The sequence below is a fragment of the Onychomys torridus genome, chromosome 18, assembly GCF_903995425.1.
Source record: "Onychomys torridus chromosome 18, mOncTor1.1, whole genome shotgun sequence".
NCBI lineage: Eukaryota > Metazoa > Chordata > Mammalia > Rodentia > Cricetidae > Onychomys > Onychomys torridus.
Window position 1 is genome coordinate 64,290,829 of NC_050460.1, and position 20,720 is coordinate 64,311,548.

A 20,720-nucleotide genomic window follows, 5' to 3' on the forward strand; every position below is an offset into this window, starting at 1 on the left:
TGGAAAGGAACAATGGGTCACAGGGGACTGAGAAACCACAGGAAGAGTAGGAGAGGTGGATTGTGGAACTGGCCATAGGAAAAGGCATCAAAGCAAACCTTACGCTTATCTGGAAGCTATTTAAAAACCTAACTGGTTCTACGGGCTTTCTATGCATACTCCAAGAGGGGAAGAGTCAAACCAGAAACCTGCTGCATCTATGTGAAACTGAGGGAGAGCAGGCAAGGTGGTTGGTTCATGACTCATCCCAGCACCTGGGAACCTGAGGAAGGATCCTGAGTTCAAGGGCAAGTTGAGACACATGATGAGACTGAGTTGGAAAAATTAACGAAAAAGGCCTGACAAGATAGTGCACTCTTAAAATCCCAGGACTTGTAAGGCTGAGGTAGAACTCCTGAGTTTAAAGCCAGGCTAGGCTCTACAGGACATCACTAGCTCAAAAACAGCAGCCAGACATGGAGCATCTCTGCAATATCAGCATATGGAAGGCTGAAACAGGACTATTAGAAATTCAAGGTCAACCTCAGCTACATAGCAAGTTCTAGGACAACCTGGGTTACGAGACCCTATCTTTGAAAAAAATAGATGGGCTGGAGAGATGGCTCAGCAGTTCTGAGTACTAGCTGCCCAGGGTCACTTCCCAGCACCTACCTGGCAGCTCACAACTATCTGTAACTACAGTTCCAAGGCTTCTGACACTCTCACACAGACATACATGCAGGCATATAAAATAAAAATATATTAAAAAATAAAAATGAAATAAATAAAATTAAAAATGTTTAGTAGCTTTTCTAAACTGTAAATTAGAAGCTAGGGTAGGCAAGAAGACAAGTGGGGGGGCAGCTTGTGTCACCCACTCTCCACGCCCTCCCAACCTCTGCAAAAACAAATCTTAATTCTTTATTTTGAAAAGGGACCCCTGTGACCTGATTACATCAACCATACCTGTAAACGGCTGGCTTGGGCCACTCTGCCCTCACACAGCAACAGCACCATTAGTCTGGCAAGGATACTTTGTTTTCGTGATTTTTAATAACTCAAAAAACAGGATATCAGAAAAGGACACACTTTTCTCCCCTCATTCCTGTCCACAGCTACCATTTCCTCTTCCTGAGCTACTAATATCACAGTTATTTACCTAATACACAGGCAAATAGAAACAATTCCTTAAAGGCAGCAATGAACTTAAAGAAGTTATCTGCTATCATTATATATATATATATATATATATATATATATATATATATATATATATGACTTGTTATTTATATGAACAAACCAAGGTACAGAACCAAGCATGTCTTGGCTTTTTCTATCAGTACACAAAGCATCTCTTTCTCTTTTAAATCCATTATGTAGCTTGGTGTGGTGGTACATACCTTCAATCCCAGCACTCAGAGGAGGCAGAGGCAGGTGGATCTGAGTCTGAGGCCAGTCTGCTATACAGAGTTCCAAGACAGCCAGGGCCACACAGAAAAAAAAAAAAGAGAGAGAGAGAGAGAGAAACCCAGCTTCATACTACAAAAAACAAACAAAAACAGCAACCCACTATGTAAAGCCAGGCATGGTGGTGCATGCCTTTAATACCAGCTTTCAGGTGGCACATGCAGGCAGGACTCTCTAAGTCCAGCTTTTGAAGCCTGGAGACAGAAATGGTATGCCTTCTATACCTGCATATTGGCCAAGCTGTGAAGGTGGAAGCAGTCATGTGTCTAGCAGTGTGGTTGGCCTGACAAAAAAGTGGTTCCAGAGCTGGGGAGGTGACTGGAAAGATAAAGTGGTGGCTTTGAAAGCATGACAGGAATTTGGAACTTCAACACCTACTGTGATATTTTATTTGTGCTGAAGTGTGATTTTATATGTATGTTCTTTTTTACAGAAGAAATCTGTTTTACAGAAGCAGGGAATTAAACTCTTCTACATCACGAGCTGAGAAATGGATGTGAGCTTCAGAGGAAACAGCCCATCTGACACCTGTTCTTTACTCTCAGAAGACTGACCAAAGTTACCATGTTTGATTTCTGAGCTACAGAACGAGCTCAATGACATCAAGGAAGCAAGCTGTTCCGGTTGCAGCCAAACCCAACAGCGTCCCCTTTTGGTGACTAAATTTTGGAACCTATGTTGAGGCAGCCTGAACTTGGAATTCATTCACCTCTGCACAGATGCCAAATCAAGTGGCCTAGAGTACAGAAAACATAAAGCGGTGAATTAGCAAACTGGCCATCTCAGTGCTGTGCTGGCTTAGTTAAGTCCTGTTGTTTTTGCAGACGAAATTCCAGATGCTGTGAAGTTAACAATATTACACATCTAGAAATATGTACTGTTTTAACTACTGAATCTTTTCAGAATTAAACACACCAAATTAAATCAACTCAGAAAAAGAACCTGCATAATTTTACAAATCTTGCAGCTATCAAGCCATTTATTGGCAAGAAAGCTGGAAATGGTAGCACACACCTATCATCCCAGCACTAGGGAGGTGGAGGTAGATAGGGTCGGGGCAGCCTTAGCTATATAGTTAGTCCAAGGCCAACATGGATTACATGAGACCCCTTCCTACACTGGGCCCCCACCACCACCACAGCAAAAGACTAAGGAGGGGATCTGAGAAAAATGAGTAAATGGCTAAAATGGGTAGAATAATTTACAGGCATGGCTAATAATCAGAGTTCAAGCTTGGGGAGTCAGATGGGAGAGAACCAATTCTCACAAGTTGTCTTCTGACCTCCACTACTCACCACATACATACACAAATGAATGTAACAAACAAACATTTGGTTTTTGAGATAGGGTTTCTCTGTGTAACTGCCCTGGCTGTCCTGGAACTTGTTCTGAAGACCAGAGTGCCCTTGAACTCAGAGATCCACCTGGCTCTGCCTCCTAAATGCTGGGATTAAAGGCGTGCACCACCACCATCTAGCTATGAAATGAAATTTCTAAAAAACATATTGATGTCTAAGCCAAGCATCAAGACTAGCCTGGGCTTCTAAGATCCTGTCTCAGCCAGGCATGGTGACGTCAACATCATCCTCCACTACACACTGACTGAGGTCAGCTTGGGCCACTTGAAAAAATACATCTCGCCAGGCGGTGGTGGCGCACGCCTTTAATCTCAGGACTCAGGAGGCAGAGACAGGCAGATCTCTGTGAATTTGAGGCCAGCCTGGTCTACAGAGCGAGTTCCAGGAAAGGTGCGAGGCTACAGAGAAACCCTGTCCTCGAAAAACCAAAGAAAAGAAAAGAAAAACATGTCTCAAAAATCAAATAGGTAAAGCTGGACAGTGTGGCACATGCCTTTAATCACAACACAGGAGGCAGAGGCAGGATCTGTATATCAGCCTGATCTACAGAGCAAGTCCAGGAACAGCCAGGACTACACAGAAACCCTGTTTGAAAAGAAAAAAGAAATTAAAAATAAAAAAATTCTATCTGAGCATCCAAAAGAAAAATTTTCCAAAGTCCTATAAAGGGGAAATTTAACTAAGCAGACAGGTAAGCCCTCCCACCATGGCTAAAGACGCTCACACATGGGACAGCTGGAGAACAAGCTAGCAGCACACAGCTGGAAGGAAAAGGCCAGGCTTCTAACTGAAACAGCTGACAGTTTTATTCTCCCATTTCACAACATCAGTGAGAGCTGCACTCTGGCCACTTCTCTGTTCGGAAGGGAGCCTTCCTGCCGTGCAGCTGGAAACACTCAGGCTCAGCACCGTCATCTCCTGGTGAGACAGAACAAGAACAGATCTGAGAAAGAGCCCTCCTGCTCTTATCTGTCCGGCCGAGTCATGCCAGGCCGAGTGGGCACCATCATAGGTCGAGCAGGAGGTCTCATCATTGGAGGCCCAGGCATCATGGGCATGTGGCCTCCCATGGGTGGCCTCATTCCAGGAGCTGTAAACAGAACAAAGGGAAGAGCAATGAGAAACACGTTCATGAGACAGTACTATGGGATTTCAATTGAGCTGGGCGGTGGTGATACACGCCTTTAATCCCAGCCCTTGGGAGGCAGAGACAGACAGACCTCTGAGTTCGAGGCCCGCCTGGTCTACAGAGCAAGTCCCAGGACAGCCAGGGCTGCACAGAGAAACACTGTCTCACGGAAAAAAACAAAAAACAAAAAAACACTAAAATGTGGACCCTGAAAAATACTAGAAAAAAACTACAGAAAAAACAAATGCAACAAATTCACCAAATTTTAAGTTACTTAAGACATCAAACTAAGATAAAAGTCAGCACAGAAAGCTCTGGAAACCCTGATTCAGTGACAGCAGTGGCTATAAATAGACTACCGTTCACAAGACACCAGGGACACTAGTTCTGCCTTACTCAGTTGGTTTGTTTGGTTTCGGTTTTGTTTTGTTTTGTTTTTTAAGATTTATTTATTTATTATGTATACAGGAGAGGGCTCCAGATCTCATTACAGATGGTTGTGACCCATGCTGGGAATTGAACTCAGGACCTCTGGAAGAGCAGTCGGTGCTCTTAACCTCTGAGCTATCTCTCAGCCCCTGGTTTCATTTTTTGTGTTTTTTGGTTTTTTGCTTTTGTTGCTGTTGCTGTTATTTTTGGTTGAAACAGGGTCTCTCTACTATATAGTCCTAGCTGTCCTGGAACTGGCTATGTAGACCAGGCTGGCCTCAACTCCTCTACCGCCCACGTCACTGAGATTAAAGGCATGTGCCACCAATTAGCCTGCTCAGCTTTTTTAGCCAATTATCTCCACCACTTAACAGGAGCTGTCTCCTCCATGTCCAGTCACAGAGGACAGTCTTACCATTAAGTGACTGCTGGGAACTATGGGACGGTGATCAGATCCAGGCTGAAAACCTGATAGTAACTGCAGTTAGCTCAAATCACGAAAAATAGCAGGCCATCAGGAATTATACTAAATGGAATACACAGAATTTCATTTTGCAAATGCAGTTCAGAAACTATTAATCAATTTTGTATGTGTCTGTGTGCCAGGGAGGGAAAGACAGGCAGCAGAGGGGAGGAAAACAACATGGCAGCCTCAGTGACTGTTTAGTGACTGTCCACTCCTCATCTGGATGTGGGCTCATCAATATTCATTTTGCTATTATGCTCTGTAATTTTTCTGCTGTAGAAATTCTTTTTTTAATTTAACTTTATGTGCATTGGTGTGAGAGTGTTGGATCCCCTGGATCTGGAGTTACAGACAGTTTGGAGCTGCCATGTGGGTACTGGGAATTGAACCCTGGTCCTCTAGAAGAGCAGCCAGTGCTCTAAACTGCTGAGCCATCTCTCCAGCCCCTGTATAAATTCTTTATACATATCAAATTCTGCAAACATAGTGGCACTTGCCTGTAATGCCAGCACTTGGCAAAGGCAAGATGATTATGGCAAGTTTGAGGCCAGCCAGGGTTACACACTGAGCCTTTATCTCAAAAAGGGAAATAAAATAATAAGTTGGGGGTAGGGTTCACTGAAATTACAGATGGAGCCTGGTATCCTGAAATTGTTTAAGTAACTAATTTGATTAAAGTTTGTGTTATAAATGGCTCAAGATACAACCATATTCAAAGTTGGATGAGGGTACAAGCCTGTAATGCCAGCAATCTGAAGAGACAGAGGGTTCCTGAGTTCAAGGCCATCCTGGGTTACAAGAGTAAAACTATTTTTTCAAAATTCAACATAACCTTTCCCCTACCATAGGAAGGCGATTGATATAACAAGCACTCTAGCACGGGGGTGCATGTGCACACACACACAGACACAAACACACACTCAGAGATAAATGCGAGAAATGACAACAGGTACAGAAGCTGTAAGAACCGTTGGCAATGGCAGCATGTTCTCTGTACTCTGAGGTCCACGAGCACTCTCATAATTGGCAAGAAACTGCTCCGGATAAAACACTGCACACTGGGCACCTGAGTATCTGTTCTCCTTGCTATCCAGAGTGGATTGAATTCAGATTTGCCAATGTGAATTTATATAGAAATCGTAGGCTCCTTTCATCTTTAACTTTACTAAAAATTCTGGGAAGACACATAGGGTAGTAAGATGGGTGTGATAACCATCCATGTCTTTAGACTCAGCTTCAACATGTATGCACCATGAGAGCCAGCCCTGGAAGCCTTCTTTCCCTTTCCCCATCATATGTTTTTTATGGTTTTGTTTGTTTTAAATAGGGCCTGCTACATTGCCTATAGTGCCTCAAAATATTCTCAAGTATTTAGGCTCACTCAAGAAGAATTACAAGCATGTGCCACCAGGCCCAGCTAAATCTCTTTCAATGGCTCACTCATTCCCAGTTCCAACTCTTTAAACTAAGTATGTTATTTTGTGACACTAATTTAGAGAACAATCAGGTCACAGTGGCATGTGTCTTTTTTTGTTTGTTTTTTGTTTTTGTTTTTGTTTTTGTTTTTAAGACAGGGTTTCTCTGTGTAGTTTTGGTCCCTATCCTGGATCTCACTCTGTAGCCCAGGCTGGCCTCAAACTCAAGAGATCCACTGCCTCTGCCTCCTGAGTGCTGGGATTAAAGGCGTGCGCCACCACCGCTCGGCAGCATGTCTTTAATTCCAGCATTTCAGAGGCAGAGGCAAGTAGATCTCCATGAGTTCTAGGCAGCCTAGTTTACATAGTGAGACTCTGTCTCAGAAATATTAAATAAACAATAACTGCATCTAAATCACCTGGTTATGTTCTGAGTTCCTAAGTGAGTAAGTCTGTTCTCTCCATTCTCCACCCTCTAATTAACACCTACACAGGCCCACAGCTAACACTCCTGGCCAGAAAGCTGCTTTAATTTACACCCCTATGCACCTTGCCTCTCCAGTTGAGTTGGAGGCACTTTCACACAATGTTATGCCTGCCATTTGTAATACTGTAATTAGATAATTTAACTATTCCGAAACCAGTAAAATGGTTGAGAACTTGCGAGGCAGTGGTAGCGCACACGTTTTAATCCCAGCACTCAGGAGGCAGAGGCAGGTGGATCGCTGTAAATTCTAGGCCAGCCTGGTCTATGGAGCCAGTTCCAGGACAGCCAGGGCTACATAGAGAAATCATCTCAAAAAACCAAAGAAAGGGGGGTAGGGGGATCAGAGGTAGCTGGAAAGCTACAGGCTAGATGACCAGAACATGAATTCCCTCCCCAGAAAGGAAGCCTCCAGGAACTAGATTACACTGCGGTCTTCAACCACCTCAGGGAAATTGAAACTCCAGCTGAGGAGGCAGAAGCAGGCAGATCGCTGTGAGCTCGAAATTCGCCAAGGATACATACATAGTCCTTTACATATTTAACAATCCGCAAGGCCTTGGGTGCACTCCCAGGCTCTGGCAAACACAAACTCTACATAGGAGGTTTGTGGCTGTGGCTGTGAGGTAGAACTTGTAAGCACATCAAGGCACAAGGTTTAGTCCCTGGCTACAAAATGTAAAATAGTTCTCATAACTTTTATGCTTCCTAAATTAAAAACGTAAGCAAAGGAATGCCGTGCATGGTGGCACAATCCCAGCACACAGGAGGCAAAGGCAGGCGGATCTCAAGGCCAGCCTGGGCTACACAGAGAGCTCCAGGACAGCCAGGACTCGAAAGGGAGACCCTGTTTCAAAACCAGAAAAAAGAAAACCTGCTAACCAACAGTTTCTAGTCTTCTGGTTAGGTAGTTAGTCTCTGAGAGTGTATCTGCACTAGGAGGCAGCTCTGCACCAAATCAAAACAGAAGCCACCTTTCCTCTGCCCACAAGACACACAAGCTCATCGACCTCATCACAAGTGGCCACAAGTCAAATCGAAACAACAGGAGGAAGGGTAAGAGGGGCAGCCTCATCCTGCTTTCACAGCACAAGGCCATTAACTACTATTCAATCCTACTGACAGACCAAACATTTATCACTGAACACTACCAAAGTCAACGTTACAATACTTACAAGAATGCCCCTTATGCAGAACTAAAACTCACTGCACCACAACCAAAATGTGGCACATTCCAACTCACCAGGTCCCACGGGCATCATCCCAGGAGGAGGAGGACCCATCATTGGCATCATGGGAGGACCTCCCATGTGGGGTGCAGGCATCATGCCAGGGCGAGGAGGACCCGCTAAAACAGACAAAGGAAGCTGTGGTTAAAGCAGGTTTGCATGCTGACACTCTTTCCTTAGTGAAACTAACAGGCTCTTACAACTAGTTCAAACTCTAAATCATAAACTTCCTATAGTTTCTTATTCTAACAGTAGAATCTCAAATATAACATGTCATAACTTTTACTTTGTGATTAAAAAGCAGTAACAAAATCCCAGCAGTCAGGAGGCAGTGATACGTGGAACCAACATGGTGTACTAAGCAAGTTCCAAAACAACCAGGGGTACACAGAGAGACACTGTTTGAAACAACAAAACATAGAAGTAAACCATAAATAAATGAATGAATGAATGAATGAATAAATTAATGAATAAATAAATAAGTAACCAGGTGGTGGTGGTGCACCCTTTAATCCCAGCACTCGGGAGGCAGAGCCAGGTGGATCTCTGTGAGTTTGAGACCAGCCTGGTCTACAAAGCGAGTTTCAGGAAAGGTGCAAAGCTACACAGAGAAACCCTGTCTCAAAAAAACAAACAAACAAACAAACAAACAAACCCATAAAAGTAGTAACAAGCCTAGCTAGACAAAAATGTAAAAATAAAGTGAGCCCTGCATTTGAAACGCTCTGGAGCTCAGTTTGCAGCTCAGTGGCAGAGCATGTGCTTAAGTTTGTCCAAGGCCCCTGAGCTCAATCCCCAGGACATTCACCTCTAGGAAAGACAAATCCCAGAGGCTAGAGCAATCACTCCGAGCACTGGCTGCTCTTCCAGAGCCCAGCACCCCCATGGCAGCTCACAATCATCTGTAAAGATCTAGGGATCTTTTGTTTGTTTTTCGAGACAGTGTTTCTCTGTGCAGCCCTGTCTGTCCTGGAACTCACTCTGTAGACCAGGCTGGCCTCGAACTCAAGAGATCTGCCAGTCTCTGCCTCCCGAGTGCTGGGATTTAAAGTGTGCACCACCATGCCTGGCATAAGTAAGTTCCAGGAGATATATTGCCATCTTCCAGTCTCTTCTGGCCCCAGGCACGCATGTGCACGTGCACACACACACAGTACACTTACATACATGTAGGCAAACCACTCATACATATAAAGTAAATTTTTAAGAATTCTACAAAATGTGCTTTTTATTCTTGTTGTTTGTTCTGAGATAGGGACTCACTATGTAAAAAGATGCAGACTAGCCTCAAAGCTAGAAAACAAAAAGGAGGAAAATCTGGAGGCTTTGGTGACCTGGAAGCTGCACAAGCACCCAGAGGGTCTGACAGGCCATCTGAGCAAAAGGACAATGGGCTAGAGATCCTCCTGTCCACTACGTGAACAGCAAGCCTTCCCAGAAAACACAGGCTCATGATCCACTCCACTGTCAAGTATCCAATTCTTACCTTTCATGGGGTTAGGCATGTTGTGGGATATTTGTACACTGTGTGAAGGTGTATTGCTGTGACTGGTGTAATAAAAAACTGAACGGCCAATAGCTAGGCAGGAGGTATAGGCAGGACATCTGGGCAGAGAGACAAAAAAGGAGGAATCTGGGTGTGGGGGAGATGCAAGGAGACATGGAGCAAGCAGAATGGGTGGAATGTGACAGAAAACAGATTAACAGAAATGGGTTAATTTAAGTTATAAGAGTAACTGGGGCAAGTCTAAGCTAAGGCCAAGCTTTCATAATTAATAAGTCTGGCAGGGTGGCCTGAAGAAAAATCTGAATACATAGGTAAGTTAGAAATTGAGAAAAGACTGAGTTTATCAACTACTTAGGTCTTCTGGTGTTGTGTTCATACCAATAAAGAATTTAATTTGTTCAATAATATCTATTCCTTTTGAGATCTCCAAACCTGGGAAGTCACAGAAACATTACCATTGAAAGTTAACCCAGAGGCAGGCACTGTGATAATCCTAGTGCTTGGGAGGCTGGGGCTAGAAAGACTATTGAGTTTCACAACAGCCTGAGCTACACATTAAGACATGGCCAGCCTGGTATAGTGGCACACACTTTTAATCCCAGCACTCGGGAGGCAGGAGAAAATCTGAGTTTGAGGCCAGCCTGGTCTAGAGAAAAGAGTTCCAGGAAAGCCAGGGCTACACAGAGAAACCCTGTCTCAAAAAATGGAAAAAAAAAAAGGAACTGAGTTCAAGTTCCGTTCCCATGTAAAGTCAGGCAGGGTGTGTGAAGCTGTAATCCAGGCACTGAGGAAGCGAAAGTAACTGGATCCTGGGGGGTCACTGGCCAGACTACCTGCCTAATCATAAAGCCCTAGGTCCCAGAGAAACTGTCTGGAAAACTAAAGGCCAGGAAGATGGCTCAATGGCTAAGGACACTTGCTGCCAGGCCTGACAGATTCAGCTCTCTCTCCATCCATAAGCAGCAAGCAAGGACTCTGTCCTCCAAGTTTCCTCTGGCTCCACACACGTGCCACAGCGTACACACACAATAAAACACCAACACCACAAGGTGGACAACTCCACGGTCAGCCTCTAGTCTCCAGGTGAACACAAGCACTTTCACACTCACACAGAGGAAACTACACTGCTAACGCTGCTTCCCTTAGTCAACTACCTACAGTCAACAGTATCTGGAAGCCTGCCTACTATGTGACAAGCTAATGATCAAAGGATAATCTGAGCAGGTGCACATGTAAGCATGGAGTTTCAAACTTACGGAGACTGGGAGGAGGTGGGATCATGGCCCCTGCAGGAGGAGCAGCAGAGAATGGAGCTGGAGGTATCTTTCCTTGTTGAAATGCAGCCGCTTAAAATAAGCGAGAAAAGAAATAATGACGTGTTAGGAATGCAGCAACTTATTTACTAAAATAACTGTCCTCTCTCTGAAGTATTTACTTCACTCTCTAGAGTATTCTAAAATTCCTACAGGCGGCACTACAGTTTGAAAACCACTGAGATACTCAATTGTTACCACTGCAATGGACTGATTTACTAATTTAGGACATCATGGAATAGCTCTTTGTGCTCTTCATTTCGAAGGCTAAGATAACTGTTACCAAGCGAATTGGTGCACACCCATGAGCCCAGCATTCAAGACCTGCTGTTGGAGGACATGAGCACAGGAGTTTGAGACCAACTTAGGCAACATAACAAGACTAGTCTTTACATTTAAAAATTTAGTTCATAACTAATTCAAGTCATTAGTTTTATTTTTAAATGTACAATCCATACACAAAGGCCATGCTTTAAAACATGTCTCCTCCCACATCCTGAGTAAACACAATACTTTCCTTACTTACTTCTACTGAAACAAATGCACTGAACCGGATGAGGAAGAAATAAATATTTGGAGTCAAGACACTGCACTAAAGGAGATTATCATCTTAACAGAGTCTACCACAATCAACTTTTTTTTTAGTTTTTTGTTTGTTTTTTTTTTTTCCAATTTATTTCCTTGGAGTACAGGAGGCAAAAGGGAAAACAAAAGAAAATGGGAACTGTCCAGGCCAGGCGGTGGTGGCGCACGCCTGTAATCCTAGCACTCAGGAGGCAGAGGCAGGCGGATCTAGAGAGTGAGTTCCAAGACTAGGACTACACAGAGAAATCCTGTCTCCAAAATCCAAAAACCACAACAAAAAAGAATGACTCTACACCCCTTCTGACTTCCATATGTGCGTGTATGGGCAGACACCCACACACACACAGGAAAAAACACTACCTAAACAAAACACACCAGGCACATGTGTAATCCAGGGACTTGAGAATCTGAGACAGGGTCCAGAATTTAAGTTCATCCTCCACCACCTCCAGCAAGCTGGAGGCCCACCTGTGCCACATGACACTAAGAGAATTTATTGAAAAAGCTATGGGGTTTTTTGTTTGTTTGTTTGTTTTTGGTTTTGTTTATTTTTTATTTTTTTTTTTTTTGGTTTTTCGAGACAGGGTTTCTCTGTGTAGCTTTGGAGCCTGTCCTGGAACTCACTCTGTAGCCCAGGCTGGCCTTGAACTCAGAGATCCACCTGCCTCTGCCTCCCAAGTGCTAGGAGTGAAGGTGTGCGCCACCATCACCCAGCAAAAAAGCTATGTTTTAAATATACCCCCATGATCTACATACAGTAAATGCAGTCTTGGATCCAAAAGGTTCCTAATGAACAAAAAAAAACATGGCAGATAAACAGTGGTCCAGCACATCCAGACTGTATTTTCACAACAGTTAAGGTTTCTTTTGACTACTTTTCTTCTTATTCTTCTTCTTATTATTATTATTCTTTTATTCTTATTCTTTTCTATTCTTATTCTTTTATTCTTATTATTCTAATTCTTATTCTATTCTTCTATTCTTATTCTTATTCTTTTATTCTTATTCTTCTTATTCTTAGTCTTAGTCTTATTCATTCTTATTCTTATTCTTCTTTTGGTTTTCCAGGACAGGGTTTCTCTGTGCAGCCCTAGGTGTAATGGAGCTTTATTTACAGACCAGGCCGGCCTCTGCCTCTCAAGCTCTGGGATTAAAGGCATGCATTGCTGTCACCACCACCCATCTCTACTTTTTTTCCAGAGCTACAAATATGGAAGCCAAAATAAAGTCTCTCAAACCCACCTCTACATTTTCCAATTATTATGGAAAAACTGTCGATTGCGGGGGCTGGAGAGATGGCTCAGCAGTTAAGAGCACTGGCTGCTCCTCCAGAGAGCTCAAGTTCAATTCCCAACAACCACATAGCAGCTCACAACTATCTGTAACTCCAGTTCCAGGGAACCTGACACCCTCACATAGACATACACACAGGTAAAACTCCCAACTCACATAAAAATAAATAAATCTTTAAAAGAAAAAATTGTGGATTGCAATTTTGCAGATAGGTTCACATAAATGTGCTACAAAATCTTGTTGCCGTTAACATGAAAATCCTAGGCAACTCTATCTTCTCTAACCCACCTCCCAGTCTAACCAGACTGCATACAACTGTTCTCTAATGCATTATCTCTATTATTAATATTAATGTCGTGGCTGGGTGGTGGTGCATGCCTGTAATCCCAGTACTCGGGAGGCAGAGGCAGGTGGATCTCTGTGAATTCGAGGCCAGCCTGGTCTACAGAACAAGTCCAGGACAGGCTCCAAAGCTACAGAGAAACCATGCCTCAAAAAACCAAAAAAAATTAAAAAATATAAATAAAATAAAAAAACAATTAATATTACTGTCTTCTTGTATTCCTGGGATTCCTGAGAACAAGTGACCTTCCACTCCGCCCATTCAACACAAGCAAACAGACTTGTGTATCAGACAGAGGGAGTTGCTACTGTGGGAACAAAGTGGGGGGGGAGGGTAAAAAAGAATGGGACCACTGGGCAGGGGTGGCGCACGCCTTTAACCCCAGCACTCAGGAGGCAGAGGCAGGCGGACCTCTGTGAGTTCGAGGCCAGCCTGGGCTACAGAGTGAGATCCAGGAAAGGCACAAAGCTACACAGAAAAACCTTGTCTCAAAAAACCAAAAAAAAAAACAAAAAACAAAAACAAAAACTAAAACTAAAAAACAAAAAACCAAAACAAAACAAAACAAAAGAATGGGAGCACTCTATTACACTGGGACAGAGACTGAGACACACACTTGTTTTGTCAATCAGGCTCTGGGCCTGCTCTTCCATCCATTTCTGGTAGTAGTCTTTCACATTCTCTTTGTGCTTCCGACCACTGCAGTGTGTCTTTCTCACAGATGGCTGTAAAACAAAAAGGTCATGTCAAAAACAGAAACAAAATTCCAAAATGAAAATGAAAAAGCTGAAAAGCTTTGGCTCTGCATGGGTGGCCTGGCTAAGATGTTAAAGTACCTCTTACAGACACTATCCTGCAGTGTACATCTTTACCAGACTGATTGCCTACAACAGGCCAGCACACTGTGGCCTGTGAGTCAAACACTTGCTTTTGAGCACAGGAACACAGACACAGACCCTTTCCCCCTTGCCTCCCTCCACTCCACTCTGAACTAGGAATGGAACACAGAGCTTCTGCATTCTAGCCAGGTGCTCTACCACTGGGCTACACATCAGCCCCAACAAATACAGTATTCATTTACTTACTGTCTAAGGCTTCTCTCTACAATAACAGACTTGGATATTATAAAGACTCCATATTGACAAATCTGAAATGCAATCTGCTACTTTAGAAAAAAGTATATGTGCCCCTGGTCTGAACCATAGTGCTATTTTAATGCCCTCAGGTTTCTCCACAGGAAAATAGTAGCTTCAATACACTTAAGCAACACTGTTATGAGAATACAGTACTTTAGGGTGGTTGTAGTGATGCATGCCTTCAATTCCATCACTCAAGCTGGAGAGTCTGGTCTACATAACAAATTCTAGGCCAGCCAGGGCTATATAATGAGACCCTGTCCAAAAATAAAGAAATAATTTTCATTCAGAGAAACTATAAACACCACATTTTGTTGTTGCTAAAGGGTTTGTTTTGGTTTGGCTCTTCGAGATAGGGTCTCCCATCTTAGCCATAAATTCACCACAATACTCCATCTCAGGCTCTCAAATGCTAGGAAAACAGGCATGAGCCACTAAACGCACCTAGCTTTCTTGCTGTTTTTATTTTTTTGGTTTTTTGAGGCATGGTTTCTCTGTAGCTTTGGAGCCTGTCCTGGAACTCGCTTTGTAGACCAGGCTGGCCTGGAACTCACAGAGATCCACCTGCCTCTGCCTCCCAAGTGCTAGGATTACAGGTGTGCGCCACCGCCACCGCCACCGCCACCACCACCACCACCCCCCCCCCCCCCCCCCCCACACACACACACCCGGCAGCCTTGTGAATTCTAAATTGCAGTCTACATTGAACTACATTTCATTAGGTTCTTACACTTTTTATTCCTGCTGATGAATAGTTAAGAGTTCCCACAGAAGCAGAGAATGAAGCTGCAATTCTATAAATTAAGACATTCCTTTCCACTTTAATAAAACTTTTGAATAATATGATATAATCAAATATTTGAGTTGTAGGAGCACACTCCTAGGTTTTGGGGGAAGTTATTTTGACAAGGCCTCAATATGTATCCTAAACTAACCTGGAATTCACCATCTTCCTGATTTAGCCTCTCAAGTACTGAGATTACAGGCAAATACAACTTTTGCACATGCAAATGTTTTCATCCTCAAGCCTGTTAAAGCTTTATCATTCTGCAAATATCTTCAAATTACAAAGACTATCACTGGAAGGGTATTAAAACGAAGAAGAAGAAAAAAAAAAAAAAAAAAAACGCTTCCCAATTACTTTCTTTTTAGTTTTGTTCTATTTTTCAAGACAGGGTTTCTATGTGTAGCTCTGGCCGTCCTGGAACTCACGCTAGACCAGGCTGTCCTCGAACTCACAGAGATCGGTCTGCCTCTGCCTCCCAAAGGCTGGAATTAAAAACGCGCGGCACCACCCCAGCCCCAATTACTTTCCATGAACAGTAGTAGTAAAATTTCCAGCGGGCTGTAAAGCACGTACCTGGATCTAAATAAGTTTAAAAAAAACAAAAAACAAAAAACTTATTTTGCATACAAGATTACGAAAAGACGCGCCACTTACAGAATCATGGGTCAGATACGTATCACAGTAGTCACAATAAAACCTGAAAAGACAAGAATAGGACAATACTTAGCCGATGTCCAAACAAACAAAAAAACCTCAAACTCCGATTGCAGGGCGTCAAACAAAGCGTCCTGACAGACTCGGGCGCTGCGCGGGGAGGGGCCGGGCCCGCTCGGAAAGGGCGGCAAGGGCGCCTCGTCTGCCGGCCGGCATCTCACCGAGACGCTCGCCGTCCCCTCGAAGCACCAAGTCCCAGAAGCCGCGGCCCGCCGCCTTCACGGAGACCCGACTGACCGCCCCAACTCCGCCAGACCTCGGGCCCTCACTCACTTAGGCATGATGCTCTGCAGGCCGTTGGCGACCCGGTTCCGCGCCGCCGGGAAATGACGCACACAGCCCGCGCCGACACGGCCAGCGGGCGAAAAAAACGGGGGCGGGGCTTCCGCCACGGATCTTGGCTTTGCTGAGGACGGCCAGGGAGTGTGCTATGAGTGCCTATGAGGGTCAATCCGCGCTCACTTACTCGCGATTGGGTATTCGCTCGCGGAAGTGCGTTATTTCATTCTTTCAACAAAAGGTTCCAAAAAGCAGGTTCTCTAGTGTGTTCTCTGCTCTGCTGTAAGTTGCGGGGAGCACAGCAGAACCAAAGCAGGTAGGTGCAATAGAGCAAAATCAGTGGATAGTGATCGGTCCTACGCTTGGGAAAATGAAGCAGCGGAGAAAACTTACTAGACTAACACTGTAAAGATTCATAAAGTTTTCCAAACAATAAAGCCAAATGTGACCTGCTTTTATTACCGTCCCTTGCTGGAAAGATGGCTCAGGTTGGTAAAGAGCACTAACTACTCTTCCAGAGGACCCGAGTTCTGTTTCCAGAACCCACGTGGTGGCATACAACCCGCAGAAACGCCAGTTCCAGGGGCTCCGACACCCTCCTCGGTCTTCCGCAGGTACCAGGCACGTTTGTAGTACACACGCAGGCAAAACACTCATGCCCGTAAAATTTGGCTCTTCAGAGCGCCCAGGGTTTGTTGTTCCTTTGGTTGATTTGGTTTTTGTTTTTTTTATTTTTCGAGACCGAGTTTCTCTGTGTATCCTTGGCTGTCCTGAAACTCATAGACCAGGCTCGCCTCGAATTCAGAGGCCTAGAGTCCCCAGTTTTAAAACTGCCTCACTGCAACTTGTGGTGGCGAACGCCTTTAATCCTTGCTTAACCAACACCAACACCTGCAGAGGCAGGTGAATCTCTGTGAGTTCGAGGCCAGCCTGGTCTATAAAGCGAGTTCCAGGAGAGGCTACAGACAGAAACCCTGTCTCGAAAAAAGGAACAAACAAAAAACTGTCTGACTGCTTCCTAGCTATGCTGCTTTCTCGGAGCTTTCAGTTTTCTCATCTGAAAAGTACAGGGAATAATTCTTCCTTGTGGGATTTGAGGAAGAACAACTGTAAAAATACTCATTTGGGCCAGCGGTGGTGGCGCAGGCCTTTAATCCCAGCACTCGGGAGGCAGAGCCAGGAGGATCTCTGTGAGTTCGAGGCCAGCCTGGTCTACAAAGCGAGTTCCAGGGAAGGCGCAAAGTTACACAGAGAAACCCTGTCTCGAAAAACCAAAAAAAAAAAAAAAAAAATGCTCATTTGGATTGAAGTGTTGGCTTGGCAGTCAAAGGCATTTGTTGCTCTAGCAGAGGACCTAGGTTTGATCCCCAATATCCACATGGTGGCTCACAACCATCTCTAGCTAAAGTCCCAGGGATCTGACAACCTTTTCTGACCACCCCAGCACCAGGCACACACATGGTACACTTACATACATGCAAGCAAAACACTCGTATATAAAAATACGTATAATATTAATAGTATAAAAAATAAATTTAGGGCTGGAGAGATGGCTCAGAAGTTAAGAACACTGGCTGTTCTTCCAGAGGTCCTGAGTTCAATTCCCAGCACCCATATGGTGGCTCACAACCATCTGTAATGAGATCTGGTGCCCTCTCCTGGCCTGCAGGGATACATGCAGACAAAACACTATACATAATAAATAAATCTTTTAAAAAATATATAAATAAATAAATTTAAAAACTTTTTTTTTTTTAATTTTCCATAGCTGAGGACTGAACCCAGGGCCTCACGTTTACTAGGCAAGCGCTCTACCGCTGAACTAAATCCCCAACCCCTAAAAACTGTTTTCAAAGCTCATACAGTGTCTATTGCAATGTCTGTACACTTAGGCCACTATTACTGGTAGCTATTCCCCAGGAGGAAGCTGACAGAAGTCCCTTGCCCACTAACAGTCAGGTGTTTGACCTCTGAAACGACACAGCGGATTGGCTTTTAACTTGAGCTCCTGAGAGTGAGGGAAGAGTACCCAACACTTGGAATTATACTGCTGTCAAAGAAATGCAGAAAAGCTACCATACCTGGGCCAGTTTGTAGAACCCAATCAAATGTGATGTCACATTAAGGAAGTGATTTCCACTGCCACCTTCAGAGAACTTGGGTCTTAACTAGTTCCTTAATAACCTAGACATTCCCTCAACTTCCTATATTCTTCCCCAATACTAAAATTACTATGTAAACCAGAATGTAACATAGGAAGTTACAACCTGAAACTGCCTCAAAAAGCCAAAATAAGGGACTGGAGAGATGGCTCAGCAGTTAAGGGCACTGGCTGCTCTTCCAAACAACCCAGGTGTAGTTAGAGTTTTCCTGCCTGGCCCACAGTCAGGACAAATCTCTTACCCACCAGTCCCACAATTGCTCAGACCCAACCAAGAAAGCACACAGAGACTTATATTGTTTACAAAGTGTATGGCTGTGGCAGGCTTCTTGTTATCTACTTCTATCTTAAATTAACCCATTTCTGTTAGTCTATACTTTGCCACATGGCTTGTGGCTTACCAGTGTCTTTACATGTTGCTTCTCATGGCAGCTGCTGGCAGTATCTCTCCCAGCCTTTCTGTTCCCAGCCTTCTCCTCTTCTTTGTCCCGCCTACCCTATCCTTCGCCTGGTTACTGGCCAATCAGCACTTTATTTATTTTAACCAATCAGAGCAACCCATTTGACATACAGAACATCCCACAGCACCCAGGTTCAATTCCCAGTACCCACATGGCAGCTCACAGCTGTCTGGAATGCTAGTCGAAAGGGATCCAGCTCTGGGCACCAGCGTCCGTACGGAAAGATGGCAGAGGTTGGGTCCAAGTCAGTGTTGTTCGTGTGTCTCGGTAACATTTGCCAGTCACCCACTGCAGAAGCAGTTTTCAGAAAATTGGTAACTGATGAAATTGTTTCCAACAATTGGAGGATAGACAGTGCGGCTATATCCACCTATGAAGTGGGAAACCCCCCTGACTGTTGTGGGCAGAGCTGCATGAGAAAACATGGCATCCCCATGAATCACGTTGCACAACAGATTACAAAAGAAGACTTTGTTTGCCACATTCTATTATGTATGGATGAAAGCAACCTGAGAGATTTGAACAGAAGTAATCAAGTTAAAAACTGCAAAGCTAAAATTGAGTTACTTGGGAGCTATGATCCACAGAAACAACTCATTATTGAGGCCCCCTATTATGGCAATGATTCTGACTTCGAAGTGGTGGACCAGCAATGCCTCAGGTGCTGCAAGGCCTTCCTGGAGAAGACTTACTAGATGGTCCTGCCCACCACCATTGAGCAACTCACTCACCAGAGCCATGCCCAAGGGTGGTGGCAGTCCTTAGCCCCATGTCCCATCTGTCTTTTCAGCTGATTTACTGTATATCTTTAAAATAACTGTAGGTGGAAATTAGGTATATGTTCAGAAGGATAAAAATATGTGAGCAAGACAATTTGAGGTGTGGCTAAGCATTCTTAGACTAATTGAACCTCTCACCTTGTCCTAATTACAAAATGGTGGAACAAGCAGATATGGAGCAAAATAGAACCCAATAAAGTAAGAATGACCTACAAGGTCCAGATCAGCCTCTGAGCTCAGCCAGCCTGAGTAGTCTGGTCTAACTAGAGTATGTGCATGGGCAGCACCCAGTGGTACCATTTGCTTGCCTTATACCTCTGTCCTAGACTCTTGTGACAATAACTCATCCATATCAGCCTTCCATTTAACATTGGAAGAGTTTAAACTCAGACACTGAGGGCATTTAAATTTTTGAAAGAGGAGAAGCTAGATGTGATAATGCAGGCCCTTGGGCTATACAGTGGAGATGGGAGCAACAGACTGATAAAATGAGCATTTCTACTCTTACTTGGCTTTTGTCTGGTGTTTCTGAGCTTTGTTCCTATCTCGCCTCAACAGTGGTGTGTTTGTAGTGTTCTTTCATCGGCATTTAAAAAGTTAACAGTCGGGTGGGGATTTAGCTCAGTGGTAGAGCTCTTGCCTAGCAAGCGCAAGGCCCTGGGTTCGATCCTCAGCTCCAAAAAAAAAAGTTAACAGTCAAGCATAAGTAATTTTAGTACATTTTCAGAAAATTGACCTCAAATTCATAGGGCTATATGTCAGAAAAGAATGTGAGTTAAACTAGGAAGTTAACAAATACAAGTGAAATAGAAAAAAAAAAAAAAAAAAAGAAAGAAAGGGATCCAAAGCCCTCTTCTGGCCTCTGGGCACTAGGTATACATGTACACAGACATGCATGCAGACAAAACACCCATACACATAAATAAATAAAATTAAAGCCAGTCCAGGGTACATGAGATTTTGTATAACAAAAAAACAAAACAAAACTGGGACTACAATTACCTTGTCCATCTGGGTACCAGGTGGTAGTCCACACTCTCTCTCCTTGGCAAGTGAGAAGGAAGGAATGATTCATTAGTTCTTGTGTAAATGTTTTGCCTCCCTGTAGTAAACAAAGAGTTTACGGCTAAGAATAGAAAAGGCTAAAGTCCCAGGCCTGGCAAATGTGTTGTCCTTTGAACCTCTTTATTAATCTAAAGCTATTAGAGCAACAGGTTTGGAAACAAGGAGGAAGCCAGGGAAGAACCAATGGCCAAGGCAGAAGAACAGGTTTAGCGGGAAGGCTCTGAATAATGCTTCCTGAGAAGGAGTTATTACTCACTCATGGGATGACTCCCTTTACACAGGCAGGAGAGCTTCGCTCAGCGTCGTTTATTAGCACAGGATAGTTTAAGTCTAATTCCAAG

The 20,720-nt window shown here is 43.9% G+C and overlaps 2 protein-coding genes across 2 annotated transcripts; one reads left to right on the forward strand and one right to left on the reverse strand.

Annotated features, from left to right (window-relative positions):
• Positions 1-3,585: 3,585 nt before the first annotated feature.
• Positions 3,586-15,989, reverse strand: Snrpc (small nuclear ribonucleoprotein polypeptide C). Its single transcript, XM_036167025.1, has 6 exons — positions 15,908-15,989; positions 15,575-15,617; positions 13,614-13,722; positions 10,720-10,809; positions 7,971-8,075; positions 3,586-3,894 (listed from the first exon to the last, which is right to left on the reverse strand). Exons 1-6 carry the CDS (start codon positions 15,913-15,915, stop codon positions 3,770-3,772), a joined length of 480 nt encoding a protein of 159 aa, XP_036022918.1. The 5' UTR covers positions 15,916-15,989; the 3' UTR covers positions 3,586-3,769.
• Positions 15,990-18,739: 2,750 nt separating this feature from the next.
• On the forward strand, positions 18,740-19,230 carry LOC118570087 (low molecular weight phosphotyrosine protein phosphatase-like). The gene has a single exon (XM_036168466.1). It carries the CDS (start codon positions 18,760-18,762, stop codon positions 19,228-19,230), a length of 471 nt encoding a protein of 156 aa, XP_036024359.1. The 5' UTR covers positions 18,740-18,759.
• Positions 19,231-20,720: the final 1,490 nt, after the last annotated feature.

Coding starts and splice junctions, on each gene's coding strand:
- LOC118570087 (XM_036168466.1), top strand. CDS start 18,760: ATGGCAGAGGTTGGGTCCAAGTCAGTGTTGTTCGTGTGTCTCGGTAAC.
- Snrpc (XM_036167025.1), bottom strand. Junction 8,076..10,719: donor CCCACCTCCTCCCAGTCTCC/GTAAGTTTGAAA, acceptor TGTCTGTTTTAG/CGGGTCCTCCTCGCCCTGGC. Junction 3,895..7,970: donor GATGATGCCCGTGGGACCTG/GTGAGTTGGAAT, acceptor TTCTGTTTACAG/CTCCTGGAATGAGGCCACCC.